The 15,394-nt window shown below is 36.3% G+C and overlaps 1 protein-coding gene across 1 annotated transcript; it reads right to left on the bottom strand.

Annotated features, from left to right (window-relative positions):
* Positions 1-218: 218 nt before the first annotated feature.
* On the bottom strand, positions 219-14,408 carry LOC127838418 (tolloid-like protein 1). Its single transcript, XM_052366182.1, has 13 exons — positions 14,152-14,408; positions 12,802-12,913; positions 11,519-11,645; positions 11,327-11,396; positions 6,544-6,753; positions 5,953-6,079; positions 5,396-5,527; positions 4,852-5,003; positions 4,215-4,348; positions 3,849-3,964; positions 3,578-3,687; positions 2,619-2,734; positions 219-1,113 (listed from the first exon to the last, which is right to left on the bottom strand). The coding sequence occupies exons 1-13, from the start codon at positions 14,203-14,205 to the stop codon at positions 837-839; spliced, it is 1,737 nt and encodes a 578-aa protein (XP_052222142.1). The 5' UTR covers positions 14,206-14,408; the 3' UTR covers positions 219-836.
* Positions 14,409-15,394: the final 986 nt, after the last annotated feature.

Genomic DNA, 15,394 nt, shown 5'->3' with positions numbered 1-15,394 from the left:
AATGCTGTCCAGAGTTTCTCATACTCTGTGGACTTCAGAAGCGATCTGTCTTGGTCTGAAACACAATCTTAATTTAAATACCGTCGTTTTATTCAAACCGTCTTATTTATGAACAAATTATGCATGACAGAGACACGAAGAAGCAAACTGTGACTGGATATGATTTAAACTGACTACTTGAATAGTCATATATTTGTGATTATTCAACAAGACGAGTCGACATCGGTATTTTGTATTATTTCTAAGTGAAATTACACCAAGTAGTTAAACATGTAATAACCTGACCATGCATAAATGCATTTGAGATGTATCATGAAATCGGTATAAAGAATTTTTACATAGGAAACACATGCTTTTGATTCACCATTTGTTTGAACCGTCTGATCAAATTGTATTTATCATTTTTAAACTAAAATATTGGTTAAATCATACCGTAACCTTACCAATAATTTAAGTTCGGATTTAACTGCAACTGAAAAAATGAACGATGATACAGCAATTATTTCGATTCTTACTGGATCTAAAATACAAAAAAATATATTCAGTTAAAATACAAACTATACACACAATTTGCCAATTAAAAGGGGTATAATTTTAAGTTCTTTATTGGATAGATTACCTTCGATAATTCTGTTTTTTGTCAATAGAGAGATCAGCGAACATCACGTGACAATGATTGAGTGCACACAACAATCCCAAACAATTATTCATTGAATATCTTGAATACCAACATTGTTGATGCAAATAATAACTAATCAGTTTTAACAAAAACATACTGTTGACAAAGTTCCATTATCAGCGACTAGGTGGTATAATGACATATAGACAGGCATTTTCTAAAGCACTTTCGAGAACACGAGATCCTTGATGGTTTTGTACACGGCAGAAAGATTCCACATGGACTCCCCTGCCTGCTCCCGGCCGTTCATGGGGCGAAGCGAGCGCTGCAGTGCCTCCAGAAAGTATGGCGATCCGTAAGCGGTATCCCCCGGTACCTCTGTAAACAGCGCCCGGAAGCCTCGGTACGTCAGCCGCCCGTCAGACTTAAAACGTATAATAACCAAGTTGTCCGTTGACACGAGACTGATACCTGCAAGCGTTGACCCACAGTATCTGAAATATTAATCAGAAAAGTCTGTAACCAGCGTAGACACTCAGTATCTGAAACATTTTTCGGGAAAGTATTTTACCAGCGTTGAAATACAGTGCCTGATACATGTATCTGACAAATTAATGAGCAGAGTCTGATACCAGCTTTGAAATGCGGTATCTGCAACATTAATAAGCATAGCCTTTTGCCAGCGTTGACTCGCACTATCTGAAACATTAATCAGCGAAGCTTGGTACCAGCTTTGACAAACAGTATTTGAAACATTTATTAGCAAAGCCTACTGCCAGCACTGACCCACAGTATCTAAAACATTTACAGTAAAGCTTGGTACCAGCGTTGACCCACAATATCTGAAACATTCATCAGTAAGGCTTGGTACCAGCGATGACCCGAAGTAACTAACATTTATAAGCAAAGCTTGGTACCAGGATTTACCTAGTTATCTGATACATCCATCAGCAAAGTTTGACGCCAGTTTCTGAAAAATTAATCAGCAAAGCTTGGTACCAGCGTTGACCGACATTATTAGAAACATTAATCAGTAAAGCATGATACAAGCGTTGTCCCACAGTATATGAAATATCCATCAGCAAAGCCTGTCGACAGTATCTGAAACATTGATCAGCAAAGCTTGGAACCAGCGTTGACCGACAGTATTTGAAACATTAATTAGCAAAGCCTGATGCAAGCGTTGACCCGCAGTATCTGAAACATTCATCAGTAACACTTGGTACCAGAATTGACCCCGCGGTATCTGAATCTTTCATCAGCAAAGCCGGATGCCAGCGTTGGCCTACATTATCTGAAATATTCATCAGTATAGTCTGGTACCAGCGTTATTCCACTGTATCTGAAACATTCATCAGTATAGTCTGGTACCAGCGTTATTCCACTGTATCTGAAACATTCATCAATGATCGACGCCTGATACCAGCGCGTACGAAGAGCTCTAATAAACACTGTTTAGAACTATCTTATAAGCCAAATTATTAAGCAGGTTGCTGGATCAACGGGGTTCATAGAGGTTTACACACGGGCTGGACAGAATGTTAACACAGTGTTAAAATATCTCAAGTTATTGAAACACATTTGCAAATTTTTTTAGCGCATACAAGAAATTTGTTCTTGCAGTTTGTGCCGATATCGTAAGCTTTAAGAATAAATCATTGAATAAGTCTTAAATCGGTGCCAAAACTTCACGTTGCGTGCAGCATAACTGATGATTGCGTTACACATCGAAATATGGCCAAGAACACAGGCTCATTATATAAAGTAATCCTGATGTATTCCACATTGCTATAAGCAGCATAAAAGCTGTATTTCAAGCGCTATTTCAAATTCTTATGGAAAATTGTTTTTAAAAGTTATTTAAAGAAAAGCACCACATACCGGTGTGTTTACATCTATTAACGTTCAATTGTGAACCCTAAAAAGTCACGTGATCATGCACCCTGTTAACGCTTTCGTTAATTTTCACGTCCGAAACTGACAGTATAAAGAATGCTACCTGACCGGGTCCGTGGTGGCGTTGGACAAGAATATCTCCACAAAGTCCTTGTCACAGTTAATCTCCAGCAGAGACTGCGAGTCGAACTGCAGACGTATAGCAGAACCCTCCGGGGCCTAACAGGGACGAAACATATCATGACACTCCTAAATCATTTACACTAGGTCTTACAATTAAAAGTTATAGCGTTCATGCCCAGTGCCCAGATTCACTAACTATTGGGCTCGTATTCAAAAACCATTTTTACACGTTAGTAACATACATACTCTAAATCAACCATTTTTCTTAAAATATTTCTTGAAGTATTTCGTAAAATAAAATTAACCCATAACAAATCAGTGCTCCTTATAAAAATAGCCAAAATTTCAACGCTAGATGTGGTATGATAACACAGATTTAACGAGACACAAAATGCTCGTTTTTTTGTTGTTGTTGTTACACAATATATTCCATTTTAATTTCCTGCAATGATATCTATTCATTCGAAACACGAACACTTACTTGGTACATGAACGTATGTTGAATATATTGTCCCACAAAACAGAAAAAGAGCATTTCGTATCGTGTTACATCTATGTTACCAGACCACATCTAGCGTTGAAATTTTGGCTATAGCTATAAGGCACATTCAATTTTTATGTGGTCACTTTAGTTTTCGAAATAGTGTATGAAATATTCGTTGATGTTATGTGTCTATGGGCTTTTAAGAATAAGGGAAGAGACTAAAAAATTCCGTCTATCGTTTCAATACTGATACATAGAGACTACCATTGTTAATTATTACATTCAGGAACTGATCGACAAAAAGAATGATGTAGATAGAGGTAGTTAATGCCAACAGTGAACAATAATTACATTAATTATTGAATATTACAATTTAAAGAATATTATTCATATTTAGACTAATAATCGGTTGATGGATACTTACTTCTGTTGCCAGTGCTCTACGAGTGACTCACCTGTATGGTGTACGTACACGACGCGTCTGAAGGGTAGAAGTTTGGGAACCCCGGGCTCTCGATGTACTCACCCACTCGTGAAGCCATGTACCGCCCCCCGCACGGTCGGTCTGAAGGAGCGATACACATGTCGTTCAGAGCCTGACCTTATGACGATACAGTTTATTTATGTTTACCACATCTCTTAACGTATTTAATGATAAGTTTGTTTCGTTAAAGATAATGTTTGCATTAGCATTCCAAGGAGGCCCAACGATTTCTCAATGCGTACCGTACATCTTCTCGCAAACGACAGGGAGCGCCGAGCTGCAGTTCGTCAGTGTGAGAGTCTCCCCGTCAAACTGGCCACACCCACACACGTCCGGCCGGCACATATCTCGAACGGACCTGTCCACAGAACACGGTTAACGTGGAGTATTGTTCAAAGATCGACAATAAAGACACATAGCAAATGGAAAGCATTTGTAAAGCATTAACTAAGCTGACCAGTGTCGGAAACCATTCGTGTGAGTTTGATATCATAAGATTATTCGCAACTAACCATAAATATACAAATTCGGGTTTTGGTAGCTTATAAACAAACAGTGACCATGCTTCTACGAATGTTTAGCGTTACTCGGCGTTGCCTATCCCTTACACTAGGTTTGTGTCCACCAGCGAGCCGTCAGTCCATCGGATCGCCGCGGCGCCTGCCTCTCGCTTTGCGCCAACCCAGAAGCGACCTGCTCCCGTCACCAGGCGCGTCTCCTCCAAACGGAATCTCAGCCAAGACTGGCACACATGCGCAGTGAAAACTTTAGGACTATGCCACAATGCAATGTTTGTGAACAAGTATTAGGTGGATTTATGATGGAAACTAGTTTTAATAAAAACAGTCGACCATGGAATCGATGGTTTATTGGGCTTTTGTATACTATTATTTATTATAAATACCTTACAGTATAATCATTTCCCTTATGTTTCATTTCTAAGTAAAATCCACATTGTTTCAAATATCAGCACATTTTCTAAGATTGGTCTGATACCGACACGGAAAAGACTCATTGATTGTGAATAAAAAGATTTCTTTATTTAAGTACTTAATGTATACACATAAATAGTTTAATAACAGATCGTTGCACATTTGCCCTATGCGCTAAAATGTTAATGTTATGTGTTTTGTTTTTCGCAGTTAAGTGATTCTTCAAGTTTTTTTGTTATACACGTTATATACCGTGCCGCTGAATGTGGGAATTTTTAAATCAACGACTATGAGTAAGCGATTCGATCAATACCATGTCCGCTCGATCTTTGACTGTGACCAATGCCGCCCCGTTGATCGTGCACGTAGCGTCGGCCCGTGCGAACGACATCACGGATTGGGTGTAAAAAAGGAAGCAGCGGCCCTGGTAGTACACCCATTCCCCCGGGCACCTCCAGTCAATTACTGGGGAAAAACACAAGATGACATGAGAGTAATAAGCAAAGTATGGTTCTCTTTCATACAGAAAATCATATGGAAGTTGAAAGTATATTTATACATTCAAAAGCACGCGCATGCGCACACACGTGTTAACGGGCAGCAGACAACACGACACTGTAAGAAAGTTGGACATTCCATTTCTTGATAAACCTTTTAAACGAAAATTTAGGGCGATGGGCGAGCCATAGAATATACATTAACGATGTTAAATAGGACGGATAACATATATCAGATATTTTTCGTCAACCGTGATCATGTATTATCATCCTCCCAGAACACGAGACACACTGATAAGTAACCATACTCACCAGAAAAGATTACCATTCTCTTCATATATACATCTACTAATTGAGCACCTTGTGTGATGCCGGGCAGCAGTATCTCGCAAAACTGTCCGGAGTAGCCGTCCGGACACAGACACCTGCAGTCAGAGCCCCCCAGGAAGCCGCCGTTCCTGCATACAGATCGAAGCGAGGCCGGGCAACGCTCTGTAACACCGGCAGGAAGACAGTACACTGTACACAAGGTGTGGAAACGGCGAGACAAACGACAGACGCCTACTGTTGTCAATTTTAAACCTATTGATCTCGATACAAGCATCGACACCCTAAGGCTTACGGAAATTCTTACCGGCCAGTTTCATATGTAGACTCAGTTTTTGGTGTCTTAAGTGAATATCTCGAAAACATTTCCAGAGAAGCAATCAATCCCAGGCCTCCTCATCGTAAGACGAAACACGGTTAGTATAACGCCATTAAGACCTATTACTACCATTGAATAGTTAACATGGCTCACCATGGCATATACATTGGAAAAACCATAAAATGTGTCTTTAAATGATATGCTTATTCCATTATCGAATCCTTTCCAATAAACATCAACGTTTAGGTCAATGAACTATATAGTTACATACCAGAACAGGAATATGCTTTGTTGACGTACATCGCATCAAAGAAGCTGACGTCATCCCCCTGTCCAATCACGTGCTGGTACGCTGGGTCACGCGTAAGCATGGTGTGCTTCCCATTAGCGGAATATATCTGTAAGGATAAACCACAAGGTTTTTGTTGATATGGATACCCCAAACTTATTTTAATGTGTTATGAGCTCATATTGTTCATAAGTATAGTAGATATATGATTTATGTAATTTGGTGAGTATGCGACTTCTAGTCAACTCAATAAGATGTGTAACGTCAATCTACTGATACTCTTACAAAAAGCTAAATTTAAAATATTGTTTTGCTTAGAATGATTCCGATTCAGTTTGAGCCTATTTATTTAAGATTCATTGAAACAAACGCCAAAAAGGCTTGTTAAAACGCTTTCTAGTCCGTTTCCTGGGTAAAAAACCGTACTAAGGTTTCTTTGGGGGAGATCTAAAGAACCCTCACGCAGTGTGTAACAAACCCGTGACCTTCTAGTCGCTAGTCGGGCGTCATATCCGATACGCCACGACGAACTTTTAAAGCTTCCCATTTAACATATTGTTGACTTCATCTTACATGATCCCCGTAGTGCATGATACTCTTGTAGTCGTAAGGCGTGCCGTAGGTCTCGTAGGAGCCGTTCTTCATTCGGGCGGTAAGAAAGTTGCGGATCGAGGCGGGGTTGATGTTCTCAAACAGTACCCGGATGTAGAGGTCTCTGTCATCTCTCTCCATCTCGTGCAGGCGCCCGATCGTGTGGCCAAGCTCGTGCACGACAACAGACATCTGCTGACAGGACAAAGCCGATTGGTGAATGCATATTATACAAACACATTGTTCAGTATAAAACTATTTTGTGATAAGCATTGATATATCTAAACATCTACGACTAACTTATATAAGAAGGTAAATAGGAAAAGATGCGGCATTAGCTGTTTAATACAATTGCCTTTAATTTATTTTTGCATACCAATGCTTAAAAACGTAGTTTGAATTGAAATTGCGTCACGAGTATGAATGATAATTGTTACGACTGATTATAGGACAGTGAGACAGACGGCGAACAAAGAGCGGCATCAGTGACATTAGACCTGGAATTGATTTTATTTTGAATTCTTCTGAACACCAGGAGCGGCTTCATGGTCGCATGGTTATCTGACAAATGTCATAGCAGGTCTAGCAGTGTGACAGAAAACACAATTAAAATGGCTGTAATTTAATCTTTTTAGAAGAGCGGCAACTTTAAAAAATAACACGTATTATATATTTACTGTAATGAAAATATATCGCTGTTTGTTTATTGTGAGAATGTACTCAAATGGATGACATACGATAACTGATCTTAATTTAAAATTATAAAAGTGGTAATTATAAAGTACTCAAACATACATGTATTTGGACATATATTATTCATGGTTTCTCTGAGACAGTCAAACACAATAAAGCAGTGATGTATTACCAGCATTGTAGACGCACCCGTACGTGGATAAACTTGAAACAGGGAAACGAAAATGCATAAAAAAATATAAAATGGGTATTAGCCGCTAAAAGATATGTTCTTGTCTGTATTATTTTCTGCAATTTTGATGAGAAAAAAAGGTACAAATGAAGTGATGTCTGCTATTTTTGTGCTAATAAAGTTTCAACCAATTCATGTTTTTAAGACGAAATGTATACAAAGATCTTATGAAATACACAATAAGCAAAATCATGCATTTGCTTTATGCCAGCACTTTTAGCAAGTTTAAGACAAAACTGTTCCAAAGTTATATTAAAATCAACCTGGAAGGTCAGTCAAACGTTAATAACTCGATACGGTATTATTGTCTGGGTTTAAATCATTCTTTTGTGTAATGGTATGTTCAACTATGCATTGAGCCGAACTTTTTGAAAAGAATCCTTGTATAAAGTCCACACTAATAAGTAATACAGCTAAAACAGTGCGAAAGATGATATATTTGCATAGCAACGGAAGGCACCTCTCCTATTGTATTTCCTTCAATATCATTGAGCTGTGGTACAGAACTGGCTACCGAGGCAATAAGAAACAAGAAATATCTTTAAAAAGATATACGGCGTCGATGTCGTAATGTTTGCGACCAGTGAAAGGAGATGGAATGAAGCGATCATGTATTTTAATGAAAGTAGTGAGTGATAATAAGATAATATATTTTTATGTATTAACAAATAAAAATGAAGAACAAGAAGAGGTGAAATTGTATGTTTTATTGTCAATAAGTATTGTAATCACTAGGTTTTCATAACTGAACGAGTAATACAGTAGTTTCAATAGGAAAAGAAAACATATTCGCCACTGAAAAACTATGAACATAATGTTGGAATGAAATAAAAGATTATGTGTTATAATGTGTACAGATGTTAGTAGAATGTAAACATAAAAGACTCAATATTGCAAGCATCATAGTGATCTGAATTGTTTGCAGAAAACAGAACTTTATATAAAAAATGAACAAAACAAAGTACAAAGAAACATATTTACACTAATAAACAAAAATATGGATTATAATAAATCAAAACAGATATATTTCCAACACCTATATATTTCCTTAGTATCGCGGGCTACCGCCCCAAACCCCCGCTTTGCCGATAGTGGTAAACAACTGCGTACCGGTAAAGTGCAATCTAGCCTGTTTTTGTAGTGTTTAGTATGGCCGCTACGGTATGTAAACAATAGATTCTTTTAATTGTACAGGCATGTGATTAATGCTATACTGCTTCGTAAACTAAGAAGAAATGTTTCGATGTAATGTTTAGAGGATGTTTTGTATAATGACAGATTTTAATTTATTGTAATTAACAATATATTTAGATTTCATTTTCAGTTCAAATGATATGCATCCAATGTTTTAGTCTGGGAACCAGACTACCAATGTTTACAATGATTTTATATTATTAGCCAATGAACAAATCGGGTTTATTAATTTCGGATCTATCATGAATGAAGGTCATCTAAGGTCAAAATTGACGTTAAACAGCTGTGCCGAAAATAATTTGCTATCAACACGCTGCTCTGCTCTGACATACTAAAGTATTGTATTCATATTATTATGTTTTGTTTATGGATCATCGAATTAAACGATTATAAACTAACAAATAGGACATACAATGTAAGCAATCATTTCCCAAATTTGAAATATTATTCACGAAGGTATCAGTTTTATATAAATATGGGCTATTATTAGAACATAACCATTGACTGACTACATGGCAAACCACCGTCATCAGCGACCGACGCTAAAATTAATAATCAACACGTCCTCGTATCCTGTGTGACCTTTGATTTATATCCAAATCAATATGGATTATATACCAATAACTGTATGTACCAACTGTAGGATGTAGTTTATACTTTGTCACTGGGCTGCCTTTTGAATTTATCAATAATTGCATCAATTTTCTGCTGTTACTAGAGTGTACGTTTGTCGGCAATGATGTGTTGCGTCATTTAGTAATGAACCATCGCATTGCTGCTACGCTGGCGAATCATATGTGATATGATTGTGTTTAATTGTAATAACTTCATACTCAATACTTAAATGCTTTTGTTGATAAAAAAAAGACTTTTTTTAACCGTATCATGAAACAATTTTGCCATATAGCCTTATTTACCAGAAGTTATTTAAAAGTTATCAAAGTTGTAATATTTTTTTATTACAATGGTTACGTATTTTTAACAAGGACTTAAATGATTTTTGAAAATAGTATAAGGTGAAGCAGTAGGATCCCATTTTCCTCATACGATACTTTCCTTAAAAGAAAAGCATACACTATGTTTTATATTTTACCACAATCCATGTGTAAACTTTAATATTTAAATAATTAAAAAAATACAATACATTTTACAAATACATAATTTAATAAACAATAACATAGTTATGTGTTAAATAGCTGATTTTTATATTACTGCCTAAATTAAATTTCTTTTTTTTAAATAAAAATACGAGTTATTCATAAGCATCACAGTATGGTGGTCTCAAGACTAAACAAAGGCAATTTCACGATTTTGACTAAAACAAAGATGTAACTAAGTTGTACTTTTTCTTGTTCATGGAAAACATTTAACTATAGCAAAAACACACATAATTATAATTATTGAAAATGTACATGCCATTAATGTCATTAATATTAATGTACTGGCAGTGTGCTAGTGTAAGTTGCTTTTTTGAACCGTCGGAGGTGCAAGAGGTGTAACCACAAAGCAAAGGCCTTTAAAAGCGAAATACATATACGTGACCATAATCAAATGTTAATGTTCTATTTCATGCTACGGCAAAAAGATTGGAACTTTAACCGGAAAAGAATAAATTAAGTTATTGTGAGATTAAAATGTTTTCGTCGTGGTAAGTATGTAACACTATTCTCTAAAACGTTATTGGCATAAATAGCTTTTCAAGATCGCATGTAGAAAGGAACACTTAACGATATATATTATAAAGCGTTTGGAAAAGGCAACCAATTCTTATTTGAAAATACATATTTAAAAAGTTGCAACAATATCAGGCTAGACATTATTCACATTTTAATTTTAAAATGCACTTAAAAAAATAAATAACCTTTTTTAAAAACATTTATTTTATGCTTTCCGGTGGTTTATAAAGACATATCAGTGAATTAAAACTGATCATTTTACTGTTTCAAACAGTGAAAATTAACAGTGAAAATTATCGATAATGTTCACTGTTTACTGTGAAATGGCGTCATTTTTTGACGAAATGACGTCATTATCCCAGCGAAATTGTTTATTTAAACTCATTAAAATTGTATATAAACTGTGAAAATAAGCATTAAATAAAAACAAAATTTGTTGGATTCGGTGGGATATCGATTTTAATTTACTCGTGATCATAGAAAATATATAGTTTCACTCGTGGCTGCGCCACTCGTGAAATGTTATTTTCTATGATCACTCGTGAATTAAAATCGATAATCCACCGAATCCAACAAATATCCTCTATTTAATTACTCATGAAAAGATCTGAAAACGGAGAATTTTTTTGTAACGTATTTTGCATACAGTTTTGTTACATTGATCACTTTGTATACAAAAAGTTTTCTGTGAACATGTTGGCATTCTAGATGATTTGACTGGCGTAAATTATCTTAACTGACTTCAAAAATGTATGAGATTTTTTTGTTAAAAAATTTATTCTTCAAAACTGCGTGAACAAGTTCATTTAACGAGGATTGCAGTAGGCCGTCAATGAAGACAAACGACATCAGTGTTGGACTTGGACAAACTTTCGTTGTTTAGTAAATAAAACAGGTTGTAATATATTATAGATTAATCAGGCTGATTATAATTTGCCTGTACAATTGCCGTTATAACGTAGTTATTTACCGCAAAGCAGCCGTTCCCAATGCCCAAACTTTGCGGCTGCCTAGCGTCTTTACCAACACGAGAAAAACACCTAAAACAACAAGATGAAAGCACCTGAAACAACCATTCAGTAAATAATACGTTGTTTTTATCTACAGAATAGTCATCACGCATATTTCCAAGTAAAGTTTTTATAACATAAAGCACAGCTACCTGCCGGCACTGTTGAGATTCACTGCAGTGTTTCCGAAGCGCCTGTAGGACCAGGGTTCGAATCTTACACAGGTCTTATACTCCCAACGCTTCATGGCGGCCAGTATCAGGCCCAGCTGCCGGGCGTCTGCACGGAAAGTCACATCATTATCATGATCATGAATCATCATCATCATCATCATCATCATCATCATCATCATCATCATCATCATCATCATCATCATCATCATCATCATCATCATCATAAGCACGACCACCACCATCAACATCACCATCATCATCATCATCATCATCATCATCATCATCATCATCATCATCATCATCATCATCATCATCATCATCACCACCATCACCATCACCACCACCCTCATCATCATTAGCAGCATCAACATCACCACCACCACCACCACTATTATCATCATCATCATCATCTTTATAAAATGAAACAGTCATATATTGATAATAAGCGTAGTTAACAATAATTGATAACTTTAATTTATAAACCACAAACACTTTTTAGTAGCTTTGATTAAATAAATAAACGATATAACCATTCCAACCGGTAGCTACTTAGTTGATACATTTCGTTAACAAATAATCAAGCATTTTTTTTCAGACTAATAAACCAAGGATTTATGTTTAAATGCTGGTAATAGTACTACTAGTCGGTCAAATCGTTTTGGTCATAAACCGCTAGTTCTTGTTGAATGTTAACACAACATCAAAAAGTTCTTTACCAAAGTATGATACATGCACTGACCTGGCTAGTCAACTCTTTTAATGCGCTTATGTCGTTAAATTGCATTTTGTATGAACCAACAGTTCCGTTTATTTAAGATTAATGATTTATAACACATCCGTATGGAACCATCCAATCATCATATAAACTGTATAAATTTGGAACAGATAGTTCTGAAGTTCTGAAGATGTCCCTCAAGTGTTCATAAAAACGAGTTTATTTTTAGCATCGGGACTTTTTTAATTTGCTACTAATTTTCCTGTACATACAACCATATTTAAATATTCTCAAGAGTACGACCGACCGAAGCACACCCGAGTATTTTGTACTCACGTGCAGTAATTTGTCAAAAAAAGGCTCACAGCTAAGCCGAATTAAAGAGATTATGTGACATATGGAGTGCTCAGCCACCTACTAAAAGAATCAGACATGAGTATTACGATCGTCTACACACAAACATAATGTACTGCACTCCTCTCGCATACAGAATACTAAATGTACATTTATAACAATCATCATCATAGGAAAATGCTAATGTCGATACCATATGCACCGTCGGAGATGTTGTACGGTATGACTGCGTCGGGCCAGAGGTGTGATCCCTCCCTATCCTCATCATCGGGCCTTTCCGTAGTCAGCTGTGCCGCCCAGCAACCCTGACACGGACAGACAGGCACCAAATGGAATAACCGTAAACGAATTGCATTTGTTTTAACATATTTGGGAGCTCTTTAAATAAATAACCTGTAAACCATCGCGGGTACTTAATTTTATGAAAATAAAACCTACAGTTGCAACCAAAGGAGATCGGTTATCTCATCACTAGGAGCTATGCATTTTACCTGTGACCAGTTGCCATAGTTATACGCTCTGGACAAAACACATGACCAAACACTAATTCTTAAGAAAAAAAACTGGGGTTACCGCCATGGAAAGGTGAATGCTTTAGCATAAAACCGACGTCAATGCGCCAGATTTATTCCCAAAACTTTTTAGTGTAAATAAAGTTAAAAGCATATCTTCACACGTGCAATCAAACTTTAATAAAAGAGAATACGTTTCAATGCGCTTACAAATTTAACTATCCAATGTCAAAGTATTGACCAGAACAACATCACTGACATTTTTTGAGGCACGATGACGAGGAGCAAGTACATTTGTCTTTATTGTACGAGATTAAGAGATCTAGCACCATCAATCTATTATAACACTCACATCATCGTATTGTACTTCAAGGAAGTAGCCATATTTTTGAAAGTAAAAAGCTAAAATCACATTAATTTGTTGCTTATGTTTTTAAAAACGGGAATACAAACAAATATTTACCCTACATATATTATATTCACAATAATTGTTAAGCTATATGGATCAGATGATAACAAAAACTACAATCATAAATAAAAATAAATATCAACAAGAGAATAAGCATTAATGCGTTGGAATTAACAACGATTGAGTACTCAGTCAAGTTACGATAAAAAAGTACAATGCATCAATGTAGTACAAGGACTATGCTACAGATTTACAACTCAACGTTCAAGCACATATTATGGCTTCAATTAAGAATTGGAGATGAACGAACTTGACGTGTATATAGCATGGCAATCACGTACACATGGAGTTATATTTTTTTGACTAATTGATATAAAATATGTACATTGAACTTGAAAGTTTACAACTTCAGCTTAGTCCGAACCTTGATAAAAGTCGAATCGCATATTAAATCAAAATTCAATTTTAGAGCATTCCTTTTTTTAATACGGACCTACCCGGTATAAATTTACTTGACCACACGCCAACAGGTATGTCGTTAATACAATATCGTACCATCAATCTATGCATGTCAACAAACAATCAGGAAACAAACAAATAAACGTGTATGTTTTAATCTCACCTTCATGATAATCCCTACAAGACACATTATCGTCCATGTTTCTCTTCGCGGCATTGTTTATGCGAATGTGTTATTGCGTATAATACAAGCAAGGATGAAAACAATATATATACTACCGGCAAGTTGCGAGTGCAAGAGCATTCGAGTGGGAGGGGTGCAGGGGGGATTGGTCGAAGATTCAGATCCGCTTTGTATGCGCAGCTGCGGGAAAAACGCAAAATACACAGTTCTGCTTATCTAAAGCTTCACATATTAAATTCCCAGGTATACTAATGCATTAATCACTTCTTTTCGAGATTGTGTGTTGGATTTTTTTAACGTTAATGAGTAAACCATATTTCACAACCTGACGCTATATTTGTAACGTTAAGCACACAGCAAACTTACAATGAACGAGTAATCAAACTGTTGAAAACGGACAATTCTATACTAGCTAAATTAACAAAACAAGTTTATGCTGTAATGCAATTTTTGTTTGAAGACCGTTTTAGCATTAGAACATAGAGCAGAATCCAGAATGGGCGCAAGTCACTGGAGGAGAGGGGTTATGCAGTGTGCGATAAGCCTAGCACACCAAACGTTGATTGATTGATCTTGTTAAAACTCTCGGTATTTATTATAATTTTCGTATTTCGTACTTCATACGCAGTTAAAGGCTACACGAGTCATGCCGCAACAAAATTGCAAAAGTGCCTATGCCCATGGAGTGTGCCAGAAGAAAGACACCAAGGAAACTCAATTATTTCCGACAACAAAAGGCACAATATCTGGTATATCGTAGATCATTATGTCAGCATTTTATTTTCATGCGTTATTGATAAAAACCGAACATACCATATTCGCACGGTTGTATGTCTGCGTCTGCCACATGCGAAGTAATTAGCTAGCAGTGCGCACAGTGTAGGTTAAGAGTGTAGTGTGTAGATGGAAAAATACATGTTCATACATAATCCCCATGAAACAAACTATCAAATGTTGTTTTATTTTTAAATTAATATTTTATTACATTGTACATTTTTATCGAGCACCAGTTGTATTTAAGCGTGTGTCGTCGACGACATAAAGGAATACGTTTTTATACTGTTGGCCGAAGCCTGCTGAGATAGATGATCAGAAACACGTATCGGGCGGAATCTACTTTATTTTGAGCGCTAGTTCACGGCCACTCTGCCAATGATCGGTGAACTTTTTAAATTATTTTGTTTTTAGAGTAGTTTGAGGTCTGATGCTAAAGTAATTGTGA

The sequence above is a fragment of the Dreissena polymorpha genome, chromosome 1 (genome assembly GCF_020536995.1).
Source record: "Dreissena polymorpha isolate Duluth1 chromosome 1, UMN_Dpol_1.0, whole genome shotgun sequence".
In the NCBI taxonomy this organism is placed as follows: domain Eukaryota; kingdom Metazoa; phylum Mollusca; class Bivalvia; order Myida; family Dreissenidae; genus Dreissena; species Dreissena polymorpha.
This window is presented reverse-complemented; position numbering and strand designations above follow the sequence as displayed.

Coding starts and splice junctions, on each gene's coding strand:
- LOC127838418 (XM_052366182.1), bottom strand. CDS start 14,205: ATGCCGCGAAGAGAAACATGGACGATAATGTGTCTTGTAGGGATTATC. Junction 4,349..4,851: donor TCAAAGATCGAGCGGACATG/GTATTGATCGAA, acceptor CATGTGTGCCAG/TCTTGGCTGAGATTCCGTTT. Junction 2,735..3,577: donor CGTGTACGTACACCATACAG/GTGAGTCACTCG, acceptor CGTCCCTGTTAG/GCCCCGGAGGGTTCTGCTAT.